Consider the following 27,029-nt stretch of genomic DNA (forward strand, 5'->3'; position numbering starts at 1 on the left):
ACACAGTTTCAGCACGCGCAGCACGTTCTTGCACACGTTGTCGGTGCCCGTGCAGGTTATCGCCAGGATGTGCACGTTGGGAGCTGTCAGAGCCATCATCAGGGCCTGGGTGTCATCCACCCCAACATCCACATCCAAGATCAGCAGCTTCTTGCCCTGCTGGACAGCTAAAGTGCGGACAGCTTGGAGAAAAAGTGGCAATGTTTAACAGCACAATGTTCAACAATAATATCGTATCGTATCAGTGACAGGCTCTCAGCTTGGTAATTCAACAGTTCAGCCAAGCATCACCCTGTAGATTACGTGACACCTTTCATGGGGGAAATCATCTGAAAGTGAAATCGCAGACCATAGAGAAAGGCATACCCTGGCTGAGAGACGGGATCAAACCACTGGGTCGGTGTGGGTTGCCAAGGAGGAGATGTGGTGGTGACAATGGAGGGAGTTACAGAGAGCAGACACCGGGTCTGGCATTTCACCCAATGGCAATGGGGAGTGAGCGGGCAATGAGTAAGGCCAGGATAGGGTTGTATAACCAAAGGGTCAGTAATATGATGGGCTGAATGGCTTTGTCCAGCTCACATTTCTCATGCTCATCTCAACGAGCCCCAGTGGAAGTGAGCTCCGTGCTGGTGTCAGGGGTTATGGAGAGAAGGCAGGAGAAGAGGGAGAGATAGAATGACAGACATGATTGAATGGCAGACGATGGGTCAAATGGCCTAATTCTGCTCCTATCACTTATGAATTTGAGAACTTTTCACCACACTTTAACCATGATGTCATTGTTGCTTTAACAATGATATTGGGGTGGAAAGAGTGCAGGAAAGTTTTATCAGAATGGTGCCTGGACTCGAGGGCCTGAACTATATGCAGAGATCGGGCAAGCTAGGACTTTATTCCTCAGAGCGCAGGAGGCTAAAGGATGAGGTAAATAAAATCATGATGGAAGTTGATAGAGTGAATTCACAGAGTCTTTTACCCAGGACAGGGGAATCAAAAACCAGAGGACATATATTTCAGGTGCGAGGGGAAAGATTTAAAAGGAACATAAAGAGACATTTTCTTCTTTCAGAGGTTGGAGCGAGATTGGAACAAGCTGCCAGAGGAGGTATTTGGCGTAGGTATAATGACAGCGTTAAAAGGACACTTGGACAGATACATGATGGAAAAGGTTTAAAGGGATATTGTGTAAAGGGGTAAAATGGGACTAGTTTAGATGGGGTATCTTGGGTGGCATGGATGAGCTGGGCTGAAGGGACTTTCCATGCTGTTTGAGCTATGACTCTATGATGTACTCAAGATTCCTGCGTCCATTCCATTACTAGTAACACTCAACAACAGGGGAAACTTACCCACAACGTTTATCTTTGTCCTTTTTAACGTTACTCACCTGCTGCGGTCTTAGTTTGCTGCATCATTGCTTCTGTGGTCTATAACTTGGCCACGTTCTCAGTTTCAGCTCTATGGCCAGGTAGAGGAAAAGCCCCTTCCGATTGTCTGCGTCTAGGAGCGACTGGCAAGTAAACGGCAGAGACTGGGGATTAGTCAGCAATGGTACAGCGCAGGTGAATCGTGAATGATGAGTCAAGAGTCAAGAGTCTTTCATTCTCATATGTCCCAGATAGAACAATGAAATTCTTACTTGCAGCAGCACAACAGAATATGTAAACATAGTACACTGTAAGCAATATAATAAACAAGAAAAAAAGGTCAATGAAGTATATATATATACTCATGTATACACATATACACAGATTATATATATATATATACACACACACACATACACACATATATGTGTGTGTGTATATATACAATATATATATATATATATACACACACACACATATATGTATACGTATATATATATATATACACACACGCGTAAGCACACACACATGCACACATACATACACATAAAAAGCAAACAAACAATAGACATTAGACAATAGGTGCAGGAGGAGGCCATTCGGCCCTTCGAGCCAGCACCTCCATTCAATGTGATCATGGCTAATCATTCTCAATCAGTACCCCGTTCCAGCCTTCTCCCCATACCCCCTGACTCCACTATCCTTAAGAGTTCTATCTAGCTCTCTCTTGAATGCATTCAGAGAATTGGCCTCCACTGCCTTCTGAGGCAGAGAATTCCACAGATTCACAACTCTCTGACTGAAAAAGTTTTTCCTCATCTGAGTTCTAAATAGCCTACCCCTTATTCTTAAACTGTGGCCCCTTGTTCTGGACTCCCCCAAATAATAATAGTGCAATAATAACAATAATAGTCTATGTAGTTTAGAGCTTATTTGAGATTGTGGTGTTTAATAGCCTAATGGTTGTAAGAAAGAAACTGTTCCTAAACCTGGACATTACAGTTTCCAGGCTCCTGTACCTTCTTCCTGATGGCAGGGGTGAAATGAGTGTGTGGCCAGGATGGTGTGGGTCTCTGGTGATGCTGGTTGCCTTTTTTTGAGGCAGCGACTCCGGTAAATGACAGCAAAATAAGCCAATGAGACTTGATAGTTTAATAAAAAATACAAGAAAATCCTCTGGATTAACATCAATCACCCATACATCAACAGAATGTATTATTCAAAGCAGGTAAAAACTCTAATTATTACATAGAGCATAGAAAAATGTGGCAAGTAACAGGTTCTTCAGACCACAATGTCTGTGCCAAACATGATGCCAAGATAAACCAACCTCATCTGCCTATATGTGACCCACACAGCCTACATTCCCAGCATATCCGTGTGCCTATCTGAAAACCTCTCAAACCCCCTGGGCCTTCCTCCCCCCCCCCCCCCCCCTCCCCCCCCCCCCCCCGGCAGCACATTCCAGGCACCCACCCCTCTTTGTATAAAAAGCTTGCCCCGCATATCTCCTTTAAAATTTGCTCCTGTCCCTTTGAAGCTATGCCCTCTAATCTTTGACTTTTCGAATAGGTTCCGACTGTCTACCCTAACTATACCTCTCATAGTTTTATATATTTCTAGCAGGTCACCTCCCATCAACCTCCAGCCCTCTAGAGAAAATAATCCAAGTTTGTCCAAACTCTCCTTCTAGCTAATACCCTCTAATCCCGACAGACTTCAGGTGGAGCTTCTCTCCAAAGCCTCCACGTCCTTCCCATAACTGCAGACAATTGCCGACCAGAATTGCACACAATATTACAAAATGCTGCCTCAGATAAGTCCTACAAAGTTGCATCGTGACTTCTTGACTCTTGGAGCCTGATCCGTACCCCAACATTCCCTGCATATCCATGTGCCTATCCAGACGTCTCGCAAAGCCACTGTTATATATCTCTCCGTCACCACCCCTAGCAAGGTGCTCCAGGCACCCACTATCCAATATGTTAAAAAAAACTTGCCCCACTCATCTCCTTTCAACTTTTCCTTTCTTACCTTAAATCTATGCCCTTTAATCTTTGACATTACCAAAATGGAAAAAAAATGTTCTGATTGTCTATCCTATCTATACCTCTCATAATTCGATGTGCTCAGGTCTCTCCTCAGTCTCCAGCGTTCTAAAGAAACCAATCCAAGTTCGTCCAAATTCTTCATGGAGCTAATGCCCCCTAAAGCAGGCAGCATTCTCCATAGCTTACACATCCTCCCTGTAATGGAGTGACCAGTTTTGCACATAATACTCCAAATGCAGACCTATTGATTTACAACATGACTCTCTGACTCATGTGCACAATGGACTGACTAGTGAAAGTAAGCATACCATATGCCTTCTTCACAACTCTACCCACTTGTGGTGAAACTTTCAGGGAGCTATGGACTTGGACCCCATCATCCCCCTGCACAACAATGTGGTGAAGGGTCTTGCCATCAACCGCATACTTTCCCCTCACATTCGACCTGGTTATGAATAACCAGGCTCAACAACACAAGGGAAATCTATCGTGGCACTTGAGTGCAACAAGAAAGATGGCTCATTAAGGTGTAAGGCTGGCCACAGTTTTCTCGCACTTCAGTAATCTGAAGAAAAATAGATTTGTTGATTCAGCAAAGGGTTTATAAACCAGACCGAATTTGTGCATATTTTGGAACTGAGATTCTTGCAAATCAATAAATCACCCCAATTTTCTTCAAGGTAGTGGAGTTGATGTCGGACAACTCCAGAGAATGGGGTTCATCCCTGACCTCGGGTGCTGTCTGTGTGGAGTTTGCACATTCTCCCTGTGACAGTGTGGGTTTTCCTCCAGGTGGTCTGGTCTCCTCCCATATCCCGAAGACATGTAGCTTAATGAGCCACTGTAAATTGTGTAGCGGAGCAGTAGAAGCTGGGTGGAAGAAGGGATTTCATGGGATGGTGGGGAGAATAAAAAAACAATGTGATTTGTGTGGGATTATGTACATTGTGACTGAAGTGGACTCAATGGAGTGGAAGGTCTGTTTTCTATGCTGTGTGATTCTATGAAATAAATGATGTTCACCATGTTTTAATTCTTATGAATTTATTTGATGTACACGCACATATATTTGCGTGCTGCGATTGGCTTTACAGAGGTGAAGGAAGAAAATTTCATTCTTGCTACACGGAATTCCCAAATGTTTCCAGATCTGTGGAGATGATATTTGTCCAATTAGTCAACTTAGTCTTGTGGTGTTCAAGAGTGAGTCAAGTTATTACCTGTTGGAATTCAGTTAGAGTTTCTCTAAAAAGTCAAATTCCATAATTCCATTGGTTCTCCATAAAAGTCAGAAATTACCAACACTGTAAAGTTGCCTGAAAAAGTGAACGGTTGCTCGTTGTGTTGTAAGCAGTGGGGTGACACGGTGGCGCAGCGGTAAAGTTGCTGCCTCACAGCGCCACAGACACGGGGTTGATCCTGACTACGGGGTGCTGTCTGTATGGAGTTTGTACGTTCTCACTGTGACTGCATGGGTTTGCTCCGGGTGCTCCGGTTTCCTCCCATGATCCACAGACGTACTTTGGCTTTGGTAAAGATTGTAAATTTGTCCCTTGTAGACACAAGGATAGCGTTAGTGTACGGGGATCGATGGTCGGTGTGGACTCGGAGTCCGAAGGGCCCGTCTCTGCTCTGTATCTCTAAACTAAACATTGCACTAGTTTGGAAGACGGGCAAGTGAGTCACCCAAACCCACGTCGACAATTAAATAAAATGAGACAACCGGATATTTGACTTAAAAGACACTGGACATGAATTGTATGGTAATCAGCAAACAGTACTTCAATGTAACCCTTCAGGGAGAGTGTGAAGGGATGGGTAGCATGAATGGTGAGGCCAGGATTGCCCAAGGTCATCTGCAACTGAGTTCATTGGGTTAATCATGAGGTCATAAGATTATAAGTGATAGAAGCAGAATTAGACCATCCGGCCTCTCAAGTCTACTCTGCCATTCGATCATGGCTGATCTATCTCTCCCTCCTAACCCCATTCTCCTGCCTTCTCACCATAACCTCTGACACATGTACTAATCAAGAATCTATCTATCTCTGCCATAAAAAACACCCACTGACTTGGTCTCCACAGCCTTCTGTGGCAAATAATTCCACAAATTCATCAGCCTCTGACTAAAGAAATTCATCAGCCTGTGACTAAAGAAATTCCTTCTCATCTCCTTCCTAAAAGAACGTCCTTTAATTCTGAGGCCACGACCTCTAGTCCTAGACTCTCCCACGAGTGGAGACATCCTCCCCACATCCACTCTATCCAAGCCTTTCACTATTCTGTACGTTTCAACTAGGTCACCTCTCATTTTTCTAAACTCCAGTGAGTACAGGTCCAGTGTCGTCAAACACTCATCATATGTTAATGGAGCAGTTTAGGATAGAGAACACAGGCATAAGAACAATGAAATAAGGGGAGATAGAGACCAAGAGCACGGACAAAGGATTGTGAGAGTTGTTGAATGCAGGGCTGCAGGTCAGAGTTTCAAGAAGGGCAGCACGGTGGCATAGCAGTAGAGCTACTGCCTTACAGCGCCAGAGACCTGGGTTCAATCCTGCCTAGGGGTGCTTGTCTGTACGGAGTTTGTACGTATTCCCCGTGCCCTTTGTGGGTATTCTCTGATATCTTTGGTTTCATCCCACACTCCAAGGACGTACAGGTTTATAGGTTAATTAGCTTGGTATCAATGTAAAATTGATGTGCGTGTGTGTGTGTAGGATAGCGTTAAAGTGTGGGGTTCACTGTTGGGTGTGGACTTGGTGGACTGAAGGGCCTGTTTCCGTGCTAGAAACATAGAAATACAGAAAATAGGTGCAGGAGTAGGCCATTCGGCCCTTCGAGCCTGCACCGCCATTCAATATGATCATGGCTGATCATCCAACTCAGTATCCCATACCTGCCTTCTCTCCATACCTCCTGATCCCTTTAGCCACAAGGGCCACATCTAACTCCCTCTTAAATATAGCCAATGAACTGGCCTCAACTACCTTCTGTGGCAGAGAATTCCACAGATTCACCACTCTGTGTGAAAAAAAACTTTCTCATCTCGGTCCTAAAAGACTTCCCCCTTATCCTTAAACTGTGACCCCTTGTTCTGGACTTCCCCAACATCGGGAACAATCTTTCTGCATCTAGCCTGTCCAACCCCTTAAGAATTTTGTAAGAATGCTGTATCTCTAAACTAAAGTAAACTAAACTAAAGGGTCCTGACGCAAAATGTCACCCAGCCCTGTTCTCCAGAGATGCTGCTTGACCCGCTGATTTACACGAGCACTTTGTGTATTTTTGGGCTGCAGGTCGGACTGCGTTAAAGGAGAAATAACAACTGAGCCAGTGTCACAGGAAGATGACCTGGTCCGTTCTGGTACAGACAGAGAAAACAAATTACCTAAAGTTAGACCATTCAATATTTAGTTCAGAAGGCTGCAACGTATCTGGACAAAAGATGAGATGCATTACTTCAAGCTTATGTCCATAATTATATTAGTAACTGGTTTATCAGCTGCAGCTTCCAGTCAGGGCGGGAAGTATTATTTATTCCAGGTAAAGTGAAATATTGTTGTTACTGGAAAACTGAGGAGAAAACAGCAAATGTTGCAAACACGCAGTACGCCAGTCAGCATGTGGGGGTGAGTGTCAATGATTTTAGATTTAGAGATTTAGCACAGCACAGAAACAGGCCCTTTGGCCCACCAGGTCCGCGCCGCCCAGCGATCCCCGCACATTAACACTATCCTACACCCCACTAGGGACAATTTTTACATTTGCCCAGCCAATTAACCTACAAACCTGTACGTCTTTGGAGTGTGGGAGGAAACCGAAGATCTCGGAGAAAACCCACGCAGGTCATGGGGAGAACGTACAAACTCTGTACAGACGGCGCCCGTAGTCAGGATCGAACCTGAGTCTCTGGCGCTGCATTCGCTGTAAGGCAGCAACTCTACCGCTGCGCCACCGTGCCCATAAACTTCATCAACTTTGAGGCAAATTAATTTTTAGTCTTGCTAATGTTGTTGAAGTAATACTTGTGCAGAAATATACAGTCCAATGCCAAAATATTTCTGTCCAAGAGACTCCAACTGAATTAAATGCCTTCAGCTGTTTCTCAGGTTGAAAATAATTGATCTCACCTGATTAATTCTTCTGTCCTGTCGAATCCTCTTCCCGTCCAATGCAGGTGAACTGCACACTCGCTTCTTCAATGTTTGCTCAGCTGCCTCTGAATGAGGATACTCTTCGGTTGCACCTTTATACATTTGGTCACAGGAAATTCTGTCCACGCCCAGAAGTGGGTGGCACAGTGGCACAGCTGCACAGCTGGTAGAGTTGCCGCCTCACAGCGACAGAGACCTGGGTTCGAGCCTGACCTCGGCTGCTGCCTGTGTGCGGTTTGCACCTTGTCCCTGTGCCCGCCTGGGTTTCCTCTGGGTGTCCGGTTTCCTCCCACGTCCCAAAGACTTGCTGGTTTGTAGGTTAATTGGGCCTCTGTAAATTGCCACTAATGTGTAGACAGTGGATGCAAAAGTGGGATAACAGAGAACTAGTGCAAACGGGTGATCGATGGTCAGCATGGACTCAGTGGGCCAAAGGGTCTGTTTCTGTGCTATATCTGTAAACCAAACTAAACAAGTGCAACTCCTCCAACTTGACTGTTTGCATAGTCTCATCCTTCTGGATATTTTCCAAAGGATTTGTATTAAAGTAAAGGCCATTGAGATGAAATGTTAAAAAGTGCATAAAAGGGGCAAGAAAGGAGATTTCTGGAGCCTTGACAAAGATTTTGAGACTTCCCTAGGTACAGGGCCTGGGGGACTTGTGAACAGCTAATGCTGTTCCTTTATTTAAGAAGGGAAGTTGAGAGAATCCAGGGAATTACAGGCTGGTGAGCCTCACCTCAGTGGTAGGGAAGCTTTCAGAAAGGATTCTTCAAGACAGGATTTACACTCATTTAAGTTAGTTTCGTTTGGTTGAGTTTAGAGATACAGCGCGGAAACAGGCCCATCAGCCCATCGAGTCGGCACCAACCAGTGATACCGGCACGGTGGCGCAGCGGTAGAGTTGCTGCCTTACAGCGAATGCAGCGCCGGAGACTCAGGTTCGATCCTGACTACGGGTGCTGTACTGTACGGAGTTTGTACGTTCTCCCCGTGACCTGCGTGGGTTTTCTCCGAGATCTTCGGTTTCCTCCCACACTCCAAAGACGTACAGGTTTGTAGGTTAATTGGCTGGGCAAATGTAAAAATTGTCCCTAGTGTGTGTAGAATAGTGTTAATGTGCGGGGATCGCTGGGCGGCATGGACCCGGTGGGCCGAAGGGCCTGTTTCTGCGCTGTATCTCTAAATCTAAAAATCTAAAAATTAACACTATCCTACACTAGGGACAATTTACATTGATACCAAGCCGATTAACCTACAAACCTGTGCATCTTTGGAGTGTGGAAGGAAACTGAAGACCTCGGAGAAAACCCACGCAAGTCACGGGGAGAACGTACAAACTCCGGATCGAACCTGGGTCCCTGATGTTATAAGCGCTATAAGGCAGCTACTCTACCGCTGAGCCACTGTGCCGCCCATTTGAAAGAGAGGGTTAATTCAGGACAGTAAGCATAGCTTTGTACGTGGCATGTCGTGTCTTACTAACTTGACTTGTTTGAGGAGGCGACGAAGGTGATTGTTGAGGGTACGGAGGTGGATGGATGCCGGCATGGATTTTAGCAAGGCATTTGATAAAGCCCCCATTGTAAACTCATCCAGAGGTTAAGATGCAAACTAGCATCTGCAGTTCCTTGTTTCAACGAAAAACAGGAGTACAGTAAACCCACACAATCATGGACCATGGTGGGGGGAGGATGGTATCCGTTATAACCAATTGTCCGCTATAACTAAGTGAGGGGGGGTAAAGTTTAACACAAGAGTGGAAAGGAACGCGGCTATGGGGGTGGGGGGAACAAGGGGGAGGAGCAGGGGGGGGAGGGGGGGGTTAAGTAGACGGGTATTCACAGGCCGGGGAGCCGCAGTGTTCCCGGCCCCACGCGCAGTGCGCCAGGGGCTGGCATGGTATTTGCGTTGCCTTCGTGCTGCTCTCTCTCTCTCCACCCCCGCAACCGGAAGCACGTCACGTGCCACCAGCTCATTGGGTAACTTACAGAAGTGGCACTCTATAACCGAAATCTGCTATATAGGGGTCCATTATAGCAAGGGTTTACGGTAGTTCATTTTGGGGTTACAAATCAATGATAGGCTTCCATAACGGGAAAAGAACATAAGGTTCCTTGGAAATTTCAACTGCTGCCATGGTCTTTTGTCCATAATTCCTGCACTAAGTAGGATGTTCAACATCTGTGAAGCAGAGGGCTCTGTTTGTCAAAACTGACAACGTGTGACATCTGGCAATTGCCAACAAGGGGAGGCTCAGTGACGCAGATCTCTCTGGAGTTCAGGCCCTCGAGTCCTGGCAACATCCTCGTCAATATACTCTGTACTCTTTCCAGTTTAATGCTATCCTTCCTGCAGCAGGGCGACTAAAACTGAACACAGTACCCCATGTGCGCTCTTACCAACGCCTTGTGCAACTGTGACAAGACGTTCCAACTTCTATGCTCAATACTCTGACTGTTCAGTCCAATGTATCAAAAGCTTCCTTTGTGATGGTATTCAAGGAAATATGGACCGGAACATGGCATTATGGACAAAAGTGTCTGATATATTAATATGAAGTCATTTTCATGAAGTTATGGTTTCTCTATTTCAGAATAAATGTAGATTATTTTCAGTTTCAATTTTAGTTTATGGTCATGTGTACCGAGGTTCAGTGAAAATCTTTCATGCTGTGAAGGGTTAAAGTTATAAACAAGGTTGACATTGGGGGTTCCATAGACAGGGGTAGAGTAGTGTTTTGGTAACATCGAGTCGATTGTGTCTTATCTCCCTGGCCGTAATGAATGGACCATTATGTAGACTGTTCACCATGTTTATCAGTAGGTAAGTCCTTGTACAGTGAACAGCGATGGCACAGAGAGGCTGGGAAATTAGACTTACAGAAACGAGGAGGCAAATGAAACAGTTGGACCTCAAGGCTACATTGCCACAGGGGAGAAAGTTAGGGAACTAAAGCTGGAGCTTCCTGGATGACAAATAGTTTAGAGGATATAATGGAACAATAAAAATGATGACTGACTCATCGCAAGTGAATCATTCAAATGGCAACCAGGTTGAATAATCATGAAATAAAAATAAAATATTCTGAAAGACCACCGGGTGGCGCCAGCAAGTGGTTACCTCGCCGACAGTCTGTCCTTTCTTCTGTTTTGTTATTTTAAGTAGGTGTTAAAGAGTATGTTTTAGTGCCTGAAGATGGGTCTCGACCCGAAACATCACCCATTCCTTCTCTCCCGAGATGCTGCCTGAGTTACTCCAGCCTTTTCTGTCTACCTTCGATTTAAACCAACATCTGCAGTTTTTTTCCTACTATGTTTTAGTGTTCCTTGGTTTATTTTATGTGGGGGGTAGTGGGGGGGGGGCTGGGGGAAACCTTTTTCAATCCTCGACAGATGCGATTTTTTTCCGTATCCTATCTCCGTCCGCACTGCAGCCTAACATCGTGGTTCCAGTGCTTCAACCATGGGCGCGGCGCGGACTTACCATCGTGGAGCTTGCAATCCCTGGCCTTGCCGGGGATCGACTGTGGAGAGCTCCAACCGCGGGCCTGTGGACTTGAACATCGCGGAGATCGCGGTCCCTGGTTAGAGACCGATTAGGGAGCTCCAAGCCACGGTGAATTTCAACCGTCCCGATGCGGGAGCTTCGATCACACCGAACCGAGGGCTTCCGATCGCCGAAGAGGGAGAAGATTGGACTTTATTACCTTCCATCACATTGAGGAATGTGGGGAGCCGCTGTGGTGGATGTTTATGTTAAATTTTATTTTATGTGGCTGTGTGTCTTGTTGCTTGTCGCTTCGTATGGCTGCATGGTAACTCAATTTTCACTGAACCTTAATTGGTACATGTGACAATAAACTGACCCGGAAACCTTGAACCTTGAAAGTTATCAGACTGAAATGTTGACTGTGTATTTCTCTCCGTGGATAGTTTCTGACCGGCTGAATACTTCCTGAGTAAACTATGTTGCAAATAAAAGCGAAAATTGAAAATCAATTGGCTCAAATGATCAAATGGCAGATCTGAAGAAGAGTCTCGATCCGAAATGTCCCTCTGTCCAGAGATGCTGCCTGTACTGTTTTATGTTCCACGAGCAGACTGCAGATGTGGAGTAAGCAGTGAATACAGTTACACAGTAGATGGCCTGAAAAGTGGCTGGTCTGGGCCAGTGTGTTCCACTTCCTGGAGTGAGCAGCATTCTGAAAGCAACATGCATTGATCCAAGACTTACAGATGATGTCAATGATCAGGGAGGAAGTCTGCTTTCTTGATTATGGGCATGACTCCAAGAGCATTTCACACACGTGGCCTGTTAGTGGAGGGGTACATTGGCAATCGAGTATTGGCACTGCATTTGCTATATTTCTTATTCACTTACAACAATGCGAGGGAGCCATTCAACCCATTTAGCCCATGCCAGCACTCTACTGGAATCAAATCCATTAGAGTGGGAGGCGAGGTGGCACAGCGGTAGAGTTGCTGCCTTACAGCGAATGCAGCGCCAGAGACCTGGGTTCGATCCCGACTATGGGTGCTGTACATAGGCGGCACGGTGGCGCAGCGGTAGAGTTGCTGCCTTACAGCGAATGCAGCGCCGGAGACTCAGGTTCGATCCTGACTAGGGGCGCCGTCTGTACGGAGTTTGTACGTTCTCCCCGTGACCTGCGTGGGTTTTCTCCGAGATCTTCGGTTTCCTCCCACACTCCAAAGACGTACAGGGATGTAGGTTTATTGACTGGGTAAATGTAAAAATTGTCCCTAGTGTGTGTAGGATAGTGTTAATGTGCGGGGATCGCTGGGCAGCGCGGACTCGGTGGGCCGAAGGGCCTGTTTCCGCGCTGTATCTCTAAATCTAAATCCAAAAAATCCGTATGTACGGAGTTTGTATGTTCTCCCCATGACCACATGGGATTTCTCCAAGATCTTCCGTTTCCTCCCACTCTCCAAAGATATACAGGTTTGTAGAATAATTGGCTTGGGTTTGTGTACTTGGTATAAATGTAAATTGACCCTAGTGTGTGTAGGATTGTGCGGGGATAGCTGGTCGGTGAGGACTGGGTGGGCCGAAGGGCCTGGATCCCCACCCATTCACTAAACTAAATTCAACTAAATGCTATGAGAAGAAAAAACCCAAAACTGTACATTAGAAATCTTACGTCTTCCTTCCACTATCTGTTTATAATATAAATGGAGAGGGAGCATAGGGTGGAAAATAAGTGCAGGGCAACATTTTGAGCAGGAAACACTTGAAAGCTTTAAGGAAAGATACAAAACGTTGGAGTAACTCAGTGGATCAGGCATCATCCCTGGAGAACATGGATAGGTGATGTTTCGGGTCAGGATCGTTCTTCAGAATGTAAGTTGAAAGCATTAACCCCTCTGTCAATTGAGGAGGCAATCTTACAAAAAACTCAACGCAGGATGAAAATAAATACTTCAAAGCAGTTTAATTCCATGCTATCGTTATTTTCTATTGATTTACAAAGTGTTTGTGCACCAATTACAATATTAACTCAGAGGTATCCATCAGATTCAGCAAAAGCAACGCCCATTTTTATGAAGTTAGAGTTTCTCTATATCAGTATAAATGCAGATTATTTTCAGTTTCAGTTTCAGTTTTAGTTTATTGTCACGTGTACTGAGGTAGTGAAAAGCTAATTGTTGCGTGCTAAACAGACAGCAGAAAGACAATACATGATTGCAATTGAGCCATTCACCGTGTACAGATACATGATAAGGGAATAACGTTTAGTGCAAGGTAAAGCCAGTTAAGTCCGATCAAAGATAGTCCGAGGGTCACCAATGAGGTACTGTAGATAGTTGTTCAGCACTGCACTCTGGTACCATCTCCTGGTAGGATGGTTCAGTTGCCTGATGGTAGCTCAGGACTGCTTTTTCAAAGGGTTATTCGTCCTCTTGTGGAGTTTTGACAGTTTGAAATTTTAAGGCAAACTATGTCTTTGAAATAGAAATCTCAGATCCAAATAATGCGTACCCAAAGCCAATTAGGCATTTTAATAAGCAATTATTTGTATTTATATGGTGTCTTTATAATATGAATACAATTGGACGCTGAATCACACAGTAAAGAAGATGGCCATTTATATCTCTGCAGGGGAGGAGAGCTTGGGGTGGAGAGGCTTAGGAAGAGACATCTAGAAGGCACAGCCTTCACAGTGCTGGCAGGTCACAGGGCTGGAGGTCAGAGAGTCATAGAGTGATACAGTGTGGAAACAGGCCCTTGGACCCAACTTGCCGACACTGGCCAACATGTCCCAGCTACACTAGTCCCACCTGCCCACGTTTAGACCATATCCTTCCAAACCTGTCCTATCCATGTACCTGTCTAACTGTTTCTTAAACGTTGGGATAGTCCCTGCCTCAACTACCTTCTCTGACAGCTTGCTCCATAGCCTCAACACCTTTTGTGTGAAAAAGTTACCCTCCACTTTCCTAGTAAATCATTTCCCCTTCATGTTAAACCTCTGTCCTCTGGTCCTCGATTCACCCACTCTGGGCAAGAGACTCTGTGTATCTACCCGATCTTTTCCTCTCATGATTTTATACACCTCTATAAGATCACTCCTCATCCTCCTGTGCTCCAAGGAATGGAGTCCCAACCTAATCAGCCTCTTCCTGTAGCTCAAACTCTCTAGTCCTGGCAACACCCTTGTAAATCTTCTCCAAACCCTTTCCAACCTTGAGAACATCTTTCCGATAACGTGGTGGTGATGACAGAGGTGGAGAACATTGAAGCCCGGGAGTGGTGGGCAGGAGATGTAGGTAAGGACTTTAAAACAGGACAGGTTATGGACCAATGCGTCGAGGATGCAGACATCATTTGACAGTGATTTGGTTAAGTTTATGATGGCAGGAAATAGGACGACATTGGAATAGTCAACCCTCGAGATGCCAAAATAATTAACGAAGGCTTCCGAACCATTTTCGGGGGTGGGGTTGGAGGATCTTATGCGACCAGAAAGTCAACACCATTTCAATTTCCCAAACCTTCCTCGAGAAACAATTTTCCAATTTGCAAACGATGATCAAATTTCCACAACAGATCTACAACATAATCTTCTACCTGAAGAGGATGCCTGGAGGCGCCGATCGATGGCTGCCTTGCCTACAGTCTGTCTGTCCTTTTCAAACTTTAAAACATTTTTGGTAAGTTTTAAAAGTCTAAGTTAATGTTCTCTGGTTTGTTTTATGTGGGGGGTGGGGGAGGGGGGGAGGGGGAAACTTTTTTTCAATCTCTCACATTGCCGGAGATGTTTTGCGGACCGTATCTCGGGTCGTATCTCGGAGATCAAACTTTTTTTCGCCTTCCATCAAAGTGAGGAATGTGGAGGAGTCACTGTGGTGGATGTTCATGTTAAAATGTCTTTTGTGTGTCCTGTTGCTTTTTACTATTATGACAGTATGGCAAATGAAGTTCCTCGTATGTTGCAAAACATACTTGGCTAATAAAGTATTATTACAATTGTGAAGTTCACCTTCACACTGACATTAAAGCTTTTGTAAACAATTTAACAATAAGTTAAAATTAGCATCAATACGCAATTTGACCCAATTTTTTAGAGCATCATTACCCCGTTATTGAAGCATAAATCCTATTGGCGTTAGTGTTTGCATCGTGTAAGCACTGCTGGCTTTATGTTCTTCCGTGTGGGACGTACCGCATCTTATTTCAGGGCGTTAATCATCAGCTGCTTATACTTTTCCATGTCACATTCCAGGAAGACGGTGGCTTTGTGTTGGAGCTTCAGGATGTCGAGGGTGCCCCTGGTCAGTGATCCTTGCAACTCCACACTCACCCCGTACTGGGCGCGCTTTGTCACCAAGGAGTCGTCGATGGCAGCTGACACTGCGTACGAGTCACAGGACACAAAGCCACTTCCAAACACCAACTCCTTGCCACCCACGTCACCCTGGCTGTAGTCCGCTGTAAGTGCAGATATCTTCTCCATGAAACGAGCCTTTGCACTGTCATGATTCACCCACTTTCTATAAAAGTCCTGCATTGAATAAAAGCAGTGATTTGGAAATGTTATGCCCATCTCTCCATAATGCTCCTTGACTGGACACCACATCCTAAATACCCATTGTTATCAACTACTGGGTGTTTCATCTCGATGCTTATTGAGGGACCACTGCCCATGTTGGTAGCCTGGTGCCACGCGAAGACATTGTCTTAATGAAAAATTCCGTCTCCAATGCTTCCTTTTTGTTTTACCCCAATACTTGATTAGTTCATATATCTATTCATAATATTTCCTTGCAACATTTTAGGAGGTAAGTCACCTCATCTGATTTAGGCTAACAGGGACATTTCATTCCGCACTAATTCCCTTTGTAACCTATTCTCCCCATATCCCCGTCTGCCGTAACCCTCCAATACATTCTATAGTTCGCTAATACAATGGTAACAATTTACATGGGCATTGGACGTACCAACCCAGCGCATCTTTGGGATGAGGGATGAAATTGGAGCACCTGGTGAAAGCATGTAAGGTCACAGAGTGGACATTCATACTGAGCTTGGGTCACGAGAGTTGTGAGATGGGGCCAATGTTGGAGACAATCATTTATATACACCAGCCAATATTGGTAACTATTATCCATTTACAGCTATATCAATTTCAAAGTTGTGGGTTTGCATGCCTTGAATGCTCTGTTTATTTGGGCTAAAGCATTCTCTTGCTTCTCACGAGCCTGACTGAATGCAAGGATGAACATCGCAAATAACACCTCACTATTCCTCGGTTACTTTTTCTCACAATAAGCCCTTCTAATCTCCTCTAAGTGGCGTGAGATCGCTATTTGCACAGAGCACAGACAGCTGTTTCAGCAAGCTGGTGAACAGGGAATTGGTGTTGGGACCCGACTTCTTCATAGTTGATAGAGATGTATTGCAGTTGCTAAATTTTCTGAAAGCATGTTGCAAAGACGACACAAGAAGTTTAGATGGAAATAGAAGTAGGCTCTGAATGGGCAAAGTGCTGGCCAATTATGAAATTGTACCTTTTTGGCAGGAAAAATAAATAAATAATGCATAGAGTGAGGCGATTACAGAGATCTGCAATTGCTAGTGCAAGATTTGTAAAGGGCTGGAAAATATAATGAGTGCAGAATACTGTGTTACAGCTACAGAGAAAGTGCAGATAAAAAAAGTGCAAGGGACACAAAAGGGTGGATTGGAATTCATCCTTAGCGTACGAGAGGTCCGTTCAAGAGTGTGATAACAACAAGGAAGATGCTGTTCTTGAAACTGGTATCTGGTGCTATCAAGCTTTTGTATCTCATGCCCAACGGGAGAAGGCAGAAGAGAGAATGACAGGGTTATGAATGGTCTTTGGTGATGGTGGCTGCTTCTCCCGAGGCAGAGTGAAATATAGACAACTTTAAGGAAGTGGGTAACTAGGTGCTAGAGTACCTCTGCGGGTCAGGCAGCATCTCTGGAGAAAAAGGATGAGTGACGTTTCGGATCAGGACCCTCCTTCAGACTGCAAGTAGAGGGGAGGGAACTGGAGGCAAGAAAAGCAGCTGGCAACAACAGATGACCAAAGAAGGGTGGAGCCCATAATGGCCGCCCATTGTTGGCTGGGGTTATAACTAAGGGGTACAAGGATGCCAACAGTGGAACTTGTAAGATGATTAGGGTGAGGGAGGGGGAGGGAGGGAAAGCAGGGGTTAATTGAAATTAGAGAAATAATTGCCTTAATACAGGGAGCATTCGTAACGGGGGCTTCAATGTCGGGACCCCCGAACGCCGCGTCGTGCAGCGGCATCGTCTTCGCCCGCCCCGAATCGTGGGGCTTGGGTCGGCCCGCTGCGGACCTTTCACCGTCCGGCGAGGTCTGGAACGTGGCAACTTCAACAGCCTGACTGCGGGAGAAGACGGCAGGGGAAGAGAAAAGACATTCTGGCCTTCCATCACAGTGAGGAGGTGACTGGAGGAGACTCACTGTGATGGATGTTTCTTTTTCTTTTTTTTTTGTGTTGGTTTGTGATTGTGTGTGTTATTGCTTATCTTTATTGCTCTTATTGTTGGACTGTTGGTAATGGAATTTCATCCAAAAGACTTGGTTTTTTTGGATGACAATAAAGCCTATTCTAATTCTGATTCTGATTCTGAATAAGGTGGATGAATTGAATGTGCAGTTAGTTGTTAACAGATATGATATAGTTGGGATTACGGAGACATGGCTTCAGGGTGACCAAGGCTGGGAGGTCAATATGCAGGGGTATTCAATATTCAGTAAGGATAGACAGAAAGGAAGAGGAGGAGGCATTGCTGGTTAAAGAGGAGATTAATGCAGTATTAAGGAGAGACATTAGCTTGGATGCTATATGGGTAGAACTACGAAATAGCCAAGTGCAGAAAATGCTTGTTGGAATTGTATATAGTCCAGCAAGCAGCATTAGGGAGGTTAGATTTAGATTTAGATTTACAGTGCAGAAACAGGCCCTTCGGCCCACCGGGTCCGCGCCGCCCAGCGATCCCCGCACACTAACACTATCCTACACCCACTAGGGACATTTGCCCAGCCAATTAACCTACATACCTGTACGTCTTTGGAGTGTGGGAGGAAACCGAAGATCTCGGAGAAAACCTACGCAGGTCACGGGGAGAACGTACAAACTCTATACAGACGGCGCCCGTAGTCAGGATCGAACCTGAGTCTCCGGCGCTGCATTCGCTGTAAGGCAGCAACTCTACCGCTGCGCCACCGGCCGCCATTCCAGCAATCCAGTTGGGGATAGCATCAAACAGGAAATTAGGGATGCGCGTCGCAAGACAAGAGGGCAGGCCATCCTAGACTGGGTATTGTGTAATAAGGAAGGATTTGTTGGCAATCTTGTTGTGCAAAGCCTCTTGGGCAGCAGTGACCATAATATGGTGGAATTCTGCATTAAGATGGAGAGTGACACAGTTCATTTAGAGATGGGGGTCCTGAACTTGAAGAAAGATAACTTTGATGTTATGAGATGGGAATCTGGCTGGGGTAGACTGGCAAGTGATACTTAAAGGGTTGACGGTGGAGATGCAATAGCAAAGATTTAAAGATCGCATGGATGAATCATAACCATTGTCCACCACCGGCTGGTGTAAAAATAAAACAGGGAAGGTGGCTCAACTGGGGATAACGAGGGAAATTAAGGATAATGTTAAATCCAAGGAAGAGGTATATAAATTGGCCAGAGGAAACAGCAAACCAGAGGACTGGTAGAAATTTACCAGTTCACCAGTTTAATTCCCGGGATGGTGGGCTGACTGACATATGATGAAAGAATGGGTCGACTATTCACTGGAATTTAGAAGGATGAGAGGGGATCTTATAGAAACATATAAAATTCTTGAGGGATTGGACAGGCTATATTCAGGAAAAATGTTCCCGATGTTGGGGAAGTCCAGAACCAGGGTCACAGAATGAGGGGTAGGCCATTTATGACTGAGATGAGGAAAAACTTTGTCAGCCAGAGAGTTGCCGCAGATAGCAGTGGAGGCCAGTTCACTGGATGTTTTCAAGAGAGAGTTAGATATACCTCTTAGGGAATCAAGGGATATGGGGAAAAAGCAGGAATGGGATACTGATTTTGGATGATCAGCCATGTTCATATTGAACGGCTCGAAAGACCTACTCCTGCATCTATTTCCTATGTTTCTATGTTTCTAAATCAACGTTCTTACCGTTGAGTTTTCGGCTGCCCAAGCTACTTGTTTGCTTATATTCTGGGCTTGCAAGAAAGCTTACTTTTCCAGAGATTTAATTGTTTCGATCATTATAAACAATTAGACAGGTACATAGATAGAAGACAGACACCAAATGCTGGAGTAACTCAGCAGGGCAGGCAGCATCTCTGGACTGAAGAAGGGTCTTGACCCGAAACGTCACCCATTCCTTCTCTCCAGAGATGCTGCCTGTCCCGCAGAGTTACTCCAGCATTTTGTGTTCACCTTAGATTAGAACTAGCATCTGCAGTTCTTTCCTACAGGTACATGGATAGGACAGGTTTAGAGGAATAGGGGCCAAACGCAGGCAGGTTGGACTAGTGTAGATGGGACAAGTGGGTCGGTGTGGGCAACGTTGCGCGGAAGGGCCTGTTTCCACACTGTATTACTCCATGCTTCTATGACTCTTCTAATGTCAGCATGCACTGCCCTTTTTTATTCAGGATTTCTAAATTTGAAAGTAGCCATGGTGGGATTCAAACTCAATACCTCTGGACCAGTGACCTTGCCTCTGGAGCACCAGCTGAATAACATAAACACTCAGCTATCATATGCCAAGTGCTGCTCACAGCATAACCAGCAGGCTACCATTCCCCACCCACAGCTTACTCTTCTGAACCTGCTCCTTCCTACACAACGTACCCAGGTCAGGCGATGGTGGAGACAGTACTCCAGGGTGGCGATGTACACGGGACAAGTAAAATGGCTCAGCACAACGGAAGCCGCCTCTGGGTCTGTGACAAAGTTGAACTCACCGCAGACTCTCACATTCCCTCTGGCTGGAAATAAAACAGTGGGGTTAATGCTTCGGTGTAAGATATTGACATAATGCACAAATGAATTGAACAATTTCCTATCAGTTTTCAAGATCTGGGCGGTGCTGCAAGGTTGACATTTCCTGTCCTTCCCTGATGCAGCGGTAGAGTTGCCGCCTTACAGTGCCGGAGACCTGGGTTCCATCCTGACTGCGGGTGCTGCCTGTACGGAGTTTGTACGTGCTCCTCATGGCCTGCGTGGGTTTTCCCCGGGATCTCCGGTTTCCTCCCACACTTCAAAGGCGTACAGGTTTGTGAGCTAATTTGGTTTGGTATAATTGTGTAAATTGTCCCTAGTGTGTGCAGGAGGATAGTGTTAATCCACGGAGATTGCTGGTTGTGTGGGCTGAGGGGCCTATTTCCACGTTGTATCTCTAAACTAAACTAAACTGAAGACTGCCATTGAGTAAGTGGCGGAGAAACAACTTCTTGAACAGCTGCCGTTCCTCTGGTGATGGTGCTCCTATGTTGTTGAAGGCAGGGAGTTCCAGAATTTAGACCCAGCAGCTATGAAGGGCCAGCAATGTATTTCCAAATCAAGATTGTTGCGTGACTTGGAGAGGAACTTGCACGCGGTGATGATCCCATTCACCTGCTGCCTTTTGCCCTTCTTGATGGTAGAGGTTGTACTCAGACTCGTGGTGTGAAAGAGTAACTAAAGTTACTACCAGTTGGGATTCTGGAGTTTCTTTAACCCTGACAAGTTAAATTCCACAATTCCATTCATTTCCCGTAGAAGCCAAGAATTGGCAATATTCTTTGCAAAGTTGCCTCAAATAGTGAATGGTTGTTTACTGTGTTGTAAGCAGTGTACTAGATTGGTAGATACACAAGTGCATCGCTCAAAGAGTAATTAAATAAAATGAGCAAAACCAGATATTAAAATAAAACCAGAACAACTGGATGTAAGGTGTATGGTAATACAGTAAGTGAATAGAACATCAATTTAATCTTTCATAGAATTGAAAATACCAGAGGAGTTGGGACTGATTCCACATCCATCATGTTCAGCAGGAAGTTTTCACGATAAATAGTTCAGCTGAAAGTTTATTTGGATAAGTGTGAGGTTATCCACTTTGGTGGTAAGAATAGGAAGGCAGATTATTATTTGAATGGTGTCGTTAGGAAAATGGGACGTACAACGAGATCTGGGTGTCCTAGTGCATCAGTCACTGAAAGGAAGCATGCAGGTACAGCAGGCAGTGAAGAAAGCCAATGAAATGTTAGCCTTCATAACAGGAGGAGTTGAGTATAGGAGCAAAGAGGTCCTTCTGCAGTTGTATAGGGCCCGAGTGAGACCGCACCTGGAGTACTGTGTGCAATTTTGGTCTCCAAATTTGAGGAAGGATATACTTGCTATTGAGGGCGTGCAGCGTAGGTTTACTAGGTTAATTCCCGGAATGGCGGGACTGCCATATGTTGAAAGACTGGAGCAACTAGGCTTGTATACACTGGAATTTAGATGAGAGGGGATCTTATCGAAACATATAAGATTATTAAGGGGTTGGACACGTTAGAGGCAGGAAACATGTTCCCAATGTTGGGGGAGTCCAGAACCAGGGGCCACAGTTTAAGAATAAGGGGTAGGCCATTTAGAACGGAGATGAGGAAACACTTTTTCAGTCAGAGAGTTGTAAATCTGTGGAATTCTCTGCCTCAGAAGGCAGTGGAGGCCAATTCTCTGAATGCATTCAAGAGAGAGCTAGATGGAGCTCTTAAGGATAGCGGAGTCAGGGGGTATCGGGAGAAGGCAGGAATGGGGTACTGATTGAGAATGATCAGCCATGATCACATCGAATGGTGGTGCTGGCTCGAAGGGCCGAATGGCCTACTCTTTATTTGTATATTGTCTATTGTCTATAATATGTTTCACCCTCAGATACTTAAAACTGAACCATAAAACGTCCACATCTCTCATCAATATTTGGGCCATCAATATTTTTAAGGAAGATACTTCTTCAAACTTAAGGAAGATGAACACGAATTAAAATAAAAGCAGAATAAAAACAGAAAAGGTTGGAACCATTCAGGAGGCCAGCAAGTATCTGTGGATTCATTGTTCTAGTTGAAGAACCTTGGTTAGAATGGGAAGCGGAGTACTCAGCTGCAGAGAGTGTGAAGGGATGGATAGGGATGGAATGGTGAGGCCAGGGTTGCCCTAGGTTAGCTGTAACCGAGATCATTGGGTTAATGGGGCAGTTAGAGAGAGAGAGCACAACCCTGCTATGAAATAAGCAGAGATTGATAGCAAGAGCACAGATAAAGGAGTGTGAGAGTGACAGGGCTGCAGGTTGGATTGTGCTAAAGGAGAAATAAAAACCGAGACAGTCCCACGGGAGGATGACCTGGTCCGTTCTGCTACAGACAGAGAAAGCAAAGTGCCTGAAGTTGGGAAATTCAACATTGGAGTTCAGAAGGCTGCCCCATTGTGGCCGGACAAAAGATGAGATGCATTTCTTCAAGCTTCAGATTAACATTAGTAACTATAAGAAAATAACTGCAGATGCTGGTACAAATCGAAGGTATTTATTCACAAAATGCTGGAGTAACTCAGCAGGTCAGGCAGCATCTTGGGAGAGAAGGAATGGGTCTGAAGAAGGGTCTCGACCCCAAACCTCACCCATTCCTTCTCTCCCGAGATGTTGCCTGACCTGCTGAGTTACTCCAGCATTTTGTGAATAAACATTAGTAACTGGTTTATCAGCAGGAACTTCAAGATGGAATGGGAAGAATTGTTTATTCAGAGTAAAGTGAAATTTTGTAGTTACTGGAAAACTGAGGAGAAAGCAACAAACGCTGCAAACACACAGTACGTCAGTCAGCATGTGGAGGCGAGTGTCAATGAGTTCAATTAAATTTATCAACTTTGATGCAAACGAATTTTTAGTCTTGCTAATCTTGTTAAAATAATACTTGTGCACAAATACAGTCCAATGCGGAAACATTTCTGTCCAAGAGACTCCGACTGAATTTAATGCCTTCAGCTGTTTTTGAATTAGAAAACGATTGATCTCACCTACTTAATTATTCTGCCCTGTCGAATCCTTTTCCCGTCTAATGCAGGTGAAGTGCGCACTCAGTTACAGGCTCTTCAGCCAACCAAGTCCGCACCGACCGGTGGTCCCTGCACACTAACACTGCTCGAGACACACTCTGGATATTTTTTTAAACATTTATACCAAGCCAATTAACCTACAAACCTGTACATCTTTAGTGTGTGGTAGGAAACTCCCCGCAGGTCACGGTGGGAATGGAAAAAACTCCTTACAGACAAGCACCCGTAGTCGGGATCGAACCCGGGTCTCTGGCGCTGTAAGGCAGTAGTTCTACTGCTGCACCACCTTTTGCTGTCCTAATACCAATCTATAGTAATCATTTTTCTTGCATTCAGCCTGAGCCTTTGAAGCCATCATCTTTTGAATGCTCAACCCAAATAGTTACATGTTGTGAGATTGCTAGCCTTCTCCACCCCCAAGTGGTGCATCCAAATTTCAATTGCCCTCTACTTGTAAAAAAAAATCCTCAAATTGAATCTTGAACCCTTTGCCTTAAACCTATCCCCTCTGGTAATACACTACTGTCTCTAAAAGTTCTCCCCATTATTGTACATGCTGCACTCTGCTCATCCGCAAGATCTCAAGAAAATAGGAGCACGTGTAGATCATCAGGTTTGAAGAAGGGTACGACCTGAAACATCATCAGTCCATTCCCTCTGCAGATACTGCCTGACCTGTTAAATTCCTTCAGCATGTGGTTTTTTGCTCAAGATTCCAGCATCTCCAGTTTCTTGTATCTCCAGATCACCAGACCTGCCCCACCATTCAATATGATCATGGCTGATGCACCACAAGGCCTCGACACCACCACTGTGCCAGATCCCCAAAGCCCTTAATCACCCAATCTCCCTAATTAATTAAATTGGAGGCAGAGATTTATTAAGAGCCACTTCATTCTGTTTTGTTTTTCTCTCATTTCAGTTTTACACTGGTTTCCCAGTCGGTTGTTGTTTCCTTCTTTGTTTTGATGGGTTTCTTTTTCTTCAAAGTCTCGACCCGAATCGTCACCCATTCCTTCTATCCAGAGACGCTGCCTGTCCCGCTGAGTTACTCCAGCATTTTGTGACTATCTCATCTTTGGAGAAAGGTGAATCTTGACCTGAAAGTGGTAAATTGTTCATTCATTGATCACACAAAATAAACAAGCTGGTTGTGTTTTAAACAGCCACATCCCACTAAAAATAACTTATTAATTCTCATTTGTCAAGGCAGGGGGAAATTTGTCAGGACGCACATGGCTAGATTTTTATGTCCAGGGTATAGCTATATAGTGGGAGATTTTTTAACCTATATCCCACCTCCATATCCCCACCACTATGCATAACCAGCATCCTGGAACTGCCCTGTTTAACCAAATGCTCGAATTATGCTGCTTGTACTTAGGAGTTCTTGTGAACAGCTGATCTCAGCTAATGTCCAGTCCCTGCCTTTCAGGGATACCCCACCATTACATCTCTATTACACCCTGGAAGGAATAGAGGTGCATCAGTTAGATCTACTGCCTTGTAGTGTCAGAGACTGTAGATCACTCCTGATCTTGGGTGCTGTTGGTGAGGAGTCTGCATGCTCTCTCCAGGTTTCCCACCCAAACTACCCCCTCCCCAGGTACCTTCCCGTGCATCCGCAGAAGATGCAACACCTGGCACGATACCTCTCCCCTTGACTCTGTTCAGGGACCCCGACAGTCCTTACAGGTTAGGCACCTCCTCCAACCTCATCTACTCTATCCGTTGTTCAAGATTTGGACTCTTAAACATCGGCGAGACCAAACCAGACTGGGCGATCATTTCGCTGAACACCTTCCATCAGTCCGCCTGAACCTACCTAATATCAGTCTGAAAGGTCTCAACACACAATGTCACCCATTCCTTCTCTCCAGAGATGCCGCCTGTCCTGTTGAGTTACTCCAGCATTTTGTGTCTATCTTCGGTTTAAACCAGCATCTGCAGTTCCTTCCTACAAGCACTACCTGATCTCCCATTTGCTAAACACTTTAATTCATTTTCCCATTCCCACATTGAGCTTTCTGTCCTAGGTCTCCTCCATTGTCAGAGCAAGGCTCAATGCAAATTGGGGGAACAGCATCTCATATTTCGCTTGGGCAGCTTACTACCCAGTGGTATGAATTTTGATTTCTCCAACTTCAAGTAACCCTGGCATTCCCTCTCTCTCTATCCCAACAGCTAATAATGGCCTGTCTTCCTTTATCATCGTGACTTTTTTGTATATCTTGTTCTTTATCTCTCTGCATCATCGTCTACATCTCTCATTTCCTTTTTCCCTAACTAGTCTGAAGAAGGGTCTTGGCCCTAAACGATACGATAGAACTTCATTTATCCCAGGAGGGAAATTGATCTGCCAATAGTCATAAAAGCTCAAACTACACAAAACACATGAAACATGAAATTAAAGTGATGAGTAAGAAGGCTTGGGGGATGTGCAAAGATTGGGGAGGGGAGGGTACCTTTTTAATGTTCAATCCCTCTCCTTATCTCTCTCCAGGAGAGGGATTGCTTGCAAGTAAATTTGTGTGGGAGGATGGAAATTGGTGAAGTTGCCACCATGATTAAGCTGGAGTTACTCCAGCTTTTTGTGTCTATCTATATATAGGAATTGGTCTGAAAAAAAAGGTTTAGTACAGTTCAAAAAACACTGCGAGTCTGCAATATATATTTAATATTATTTAAAAGATTATTAGAAACATTGAACAGAACTTGATATCTCAGAACAGTGGGTACAGCTTATATGCAGTATCAGGCACAAAGAGTAATGGGCTCCTTCAGCAGACTTTTGTATAAGTTTGAGTTTGCAATATGCAAAGACTCTTAGGTTTTGTAACATTTTGCTACCCAAAATTGGGGCAGGGCATCGACATGGAGCACAAATTCTAAAGTTGGCATTGTTGATTTTGAAACGGAAAAATCTTAGTACACATTGATTTCAACATCAATCATGAAGTGATGATAAAAATTACTGTGGATAGAGAGAATTTATTTTCCTATATCTGCAGAAAGGGGTATCTCCAAGCAACTCCATCTTAGCTATATAAGATTCTTAAATCAGTCCTAGCCAATTTTGAAACTATAAATAAATGGTAGACAGAGTAGTTGAGCTCAGAGCACTAGCTTGGTACATGTTTAGGGTTCAATAGATACTGCTGATTGCCTATAAATGAGGTTGTGGCACACCATTTTATTATTTCAATTAGTTTTAGTACCAAATCGCATACTCAAAATATAGGTAAATATACTTCACATGCGTCAACTCAAAACACTGATTGTGAAATGTCAGTATTTTCCACCAAATGTGAAACAGTGGCATGAATTTATCAGGCACACATCCTTACTTCTCATCTGCAGCAGCTCTTCTTTGACTTCAGAGTTGGTGGACAGAACATCAGGTCACGAGGAACAGCAGTCCTACTACTGCTTTCCATCCCAACAGAGCTCCTGTGAATGGAGCTCTCCCTTAGCCATAATGTGGCCTGGTCCTCTTGATTACACTCGCTGGTGAAGAACACAATGGGCTGCTGTCTTCGCCCGTTTCCATACAATGGTGTCATCCACTTCAGCCATGTTATGTATCATTACGCAGATATTCAATTAGCAATAATGGAGGGGGTAAACGAAACAAGCCGATTGAGAGACACTGTTTTACATCTTCCCTTTTTATCAGTACATGTGAAAAGGTAAATGGAAATTTGACCCACAAATACAGATACTCTCATCACATGCTATTTGTTGACAAACACTATAAGAATTCTCTCTGCATGGTACTACTATTGGGCATTTAGAGAACATGAAAAGGTCTTACATTGATGAATATTCTTTTAGAAATA

The 27,029-nt window shown here is 44.7% G+C and overlaps 1 protein-coding gene across 1 annotated transcript; it reads right to left on the bottom strand.

The window, feature by feature from the left end:
* Positions 1-127: 127 nt before the first annotated feature.
* Positions 128-20,862, bottom strand: LOC144595427 (nucleoside hydrolase-like). The gene is made up of 5 exons (XM_078402929.1): positions 20,804-20,862; positions 19,963-20,125; positions 15,176-15,601; positions 1,391-1,513; positions 128-182 (listed from the first exon to the last, which is right to left on the bottom strand). The coding sequence occupies exons 1-3, from the start codon at positions 20,860-20,862 to the stop codon at positions 15,269-15,271; spliced, it is 555 nt and encodes a 184-aa protein (XP_078259055.1). The 3' UTR covers positions 128-182; positions 1,391-1,513; positions 15,176-15,268.
* Positions 20,863-27,029: the final 6,167 nt, after the last annotated feature.

The sequence above is a fragment of the Rhinoraja longicauda genome, chromosome 7, assembly GCF_053455715.1.
Source record: "Rhinoraja longicauda isolate Sanriku21f chromosome 7, sRhiLon1.1, whole genome shotgun sequence".
Classification (NCBI taxonomy): Eukaryota; Metazoa; Chordata; class Chondrichthyes; order Rajiformes; family Arhynchobatidae; genus Rhinoraja; species Rhinoraja longicauda.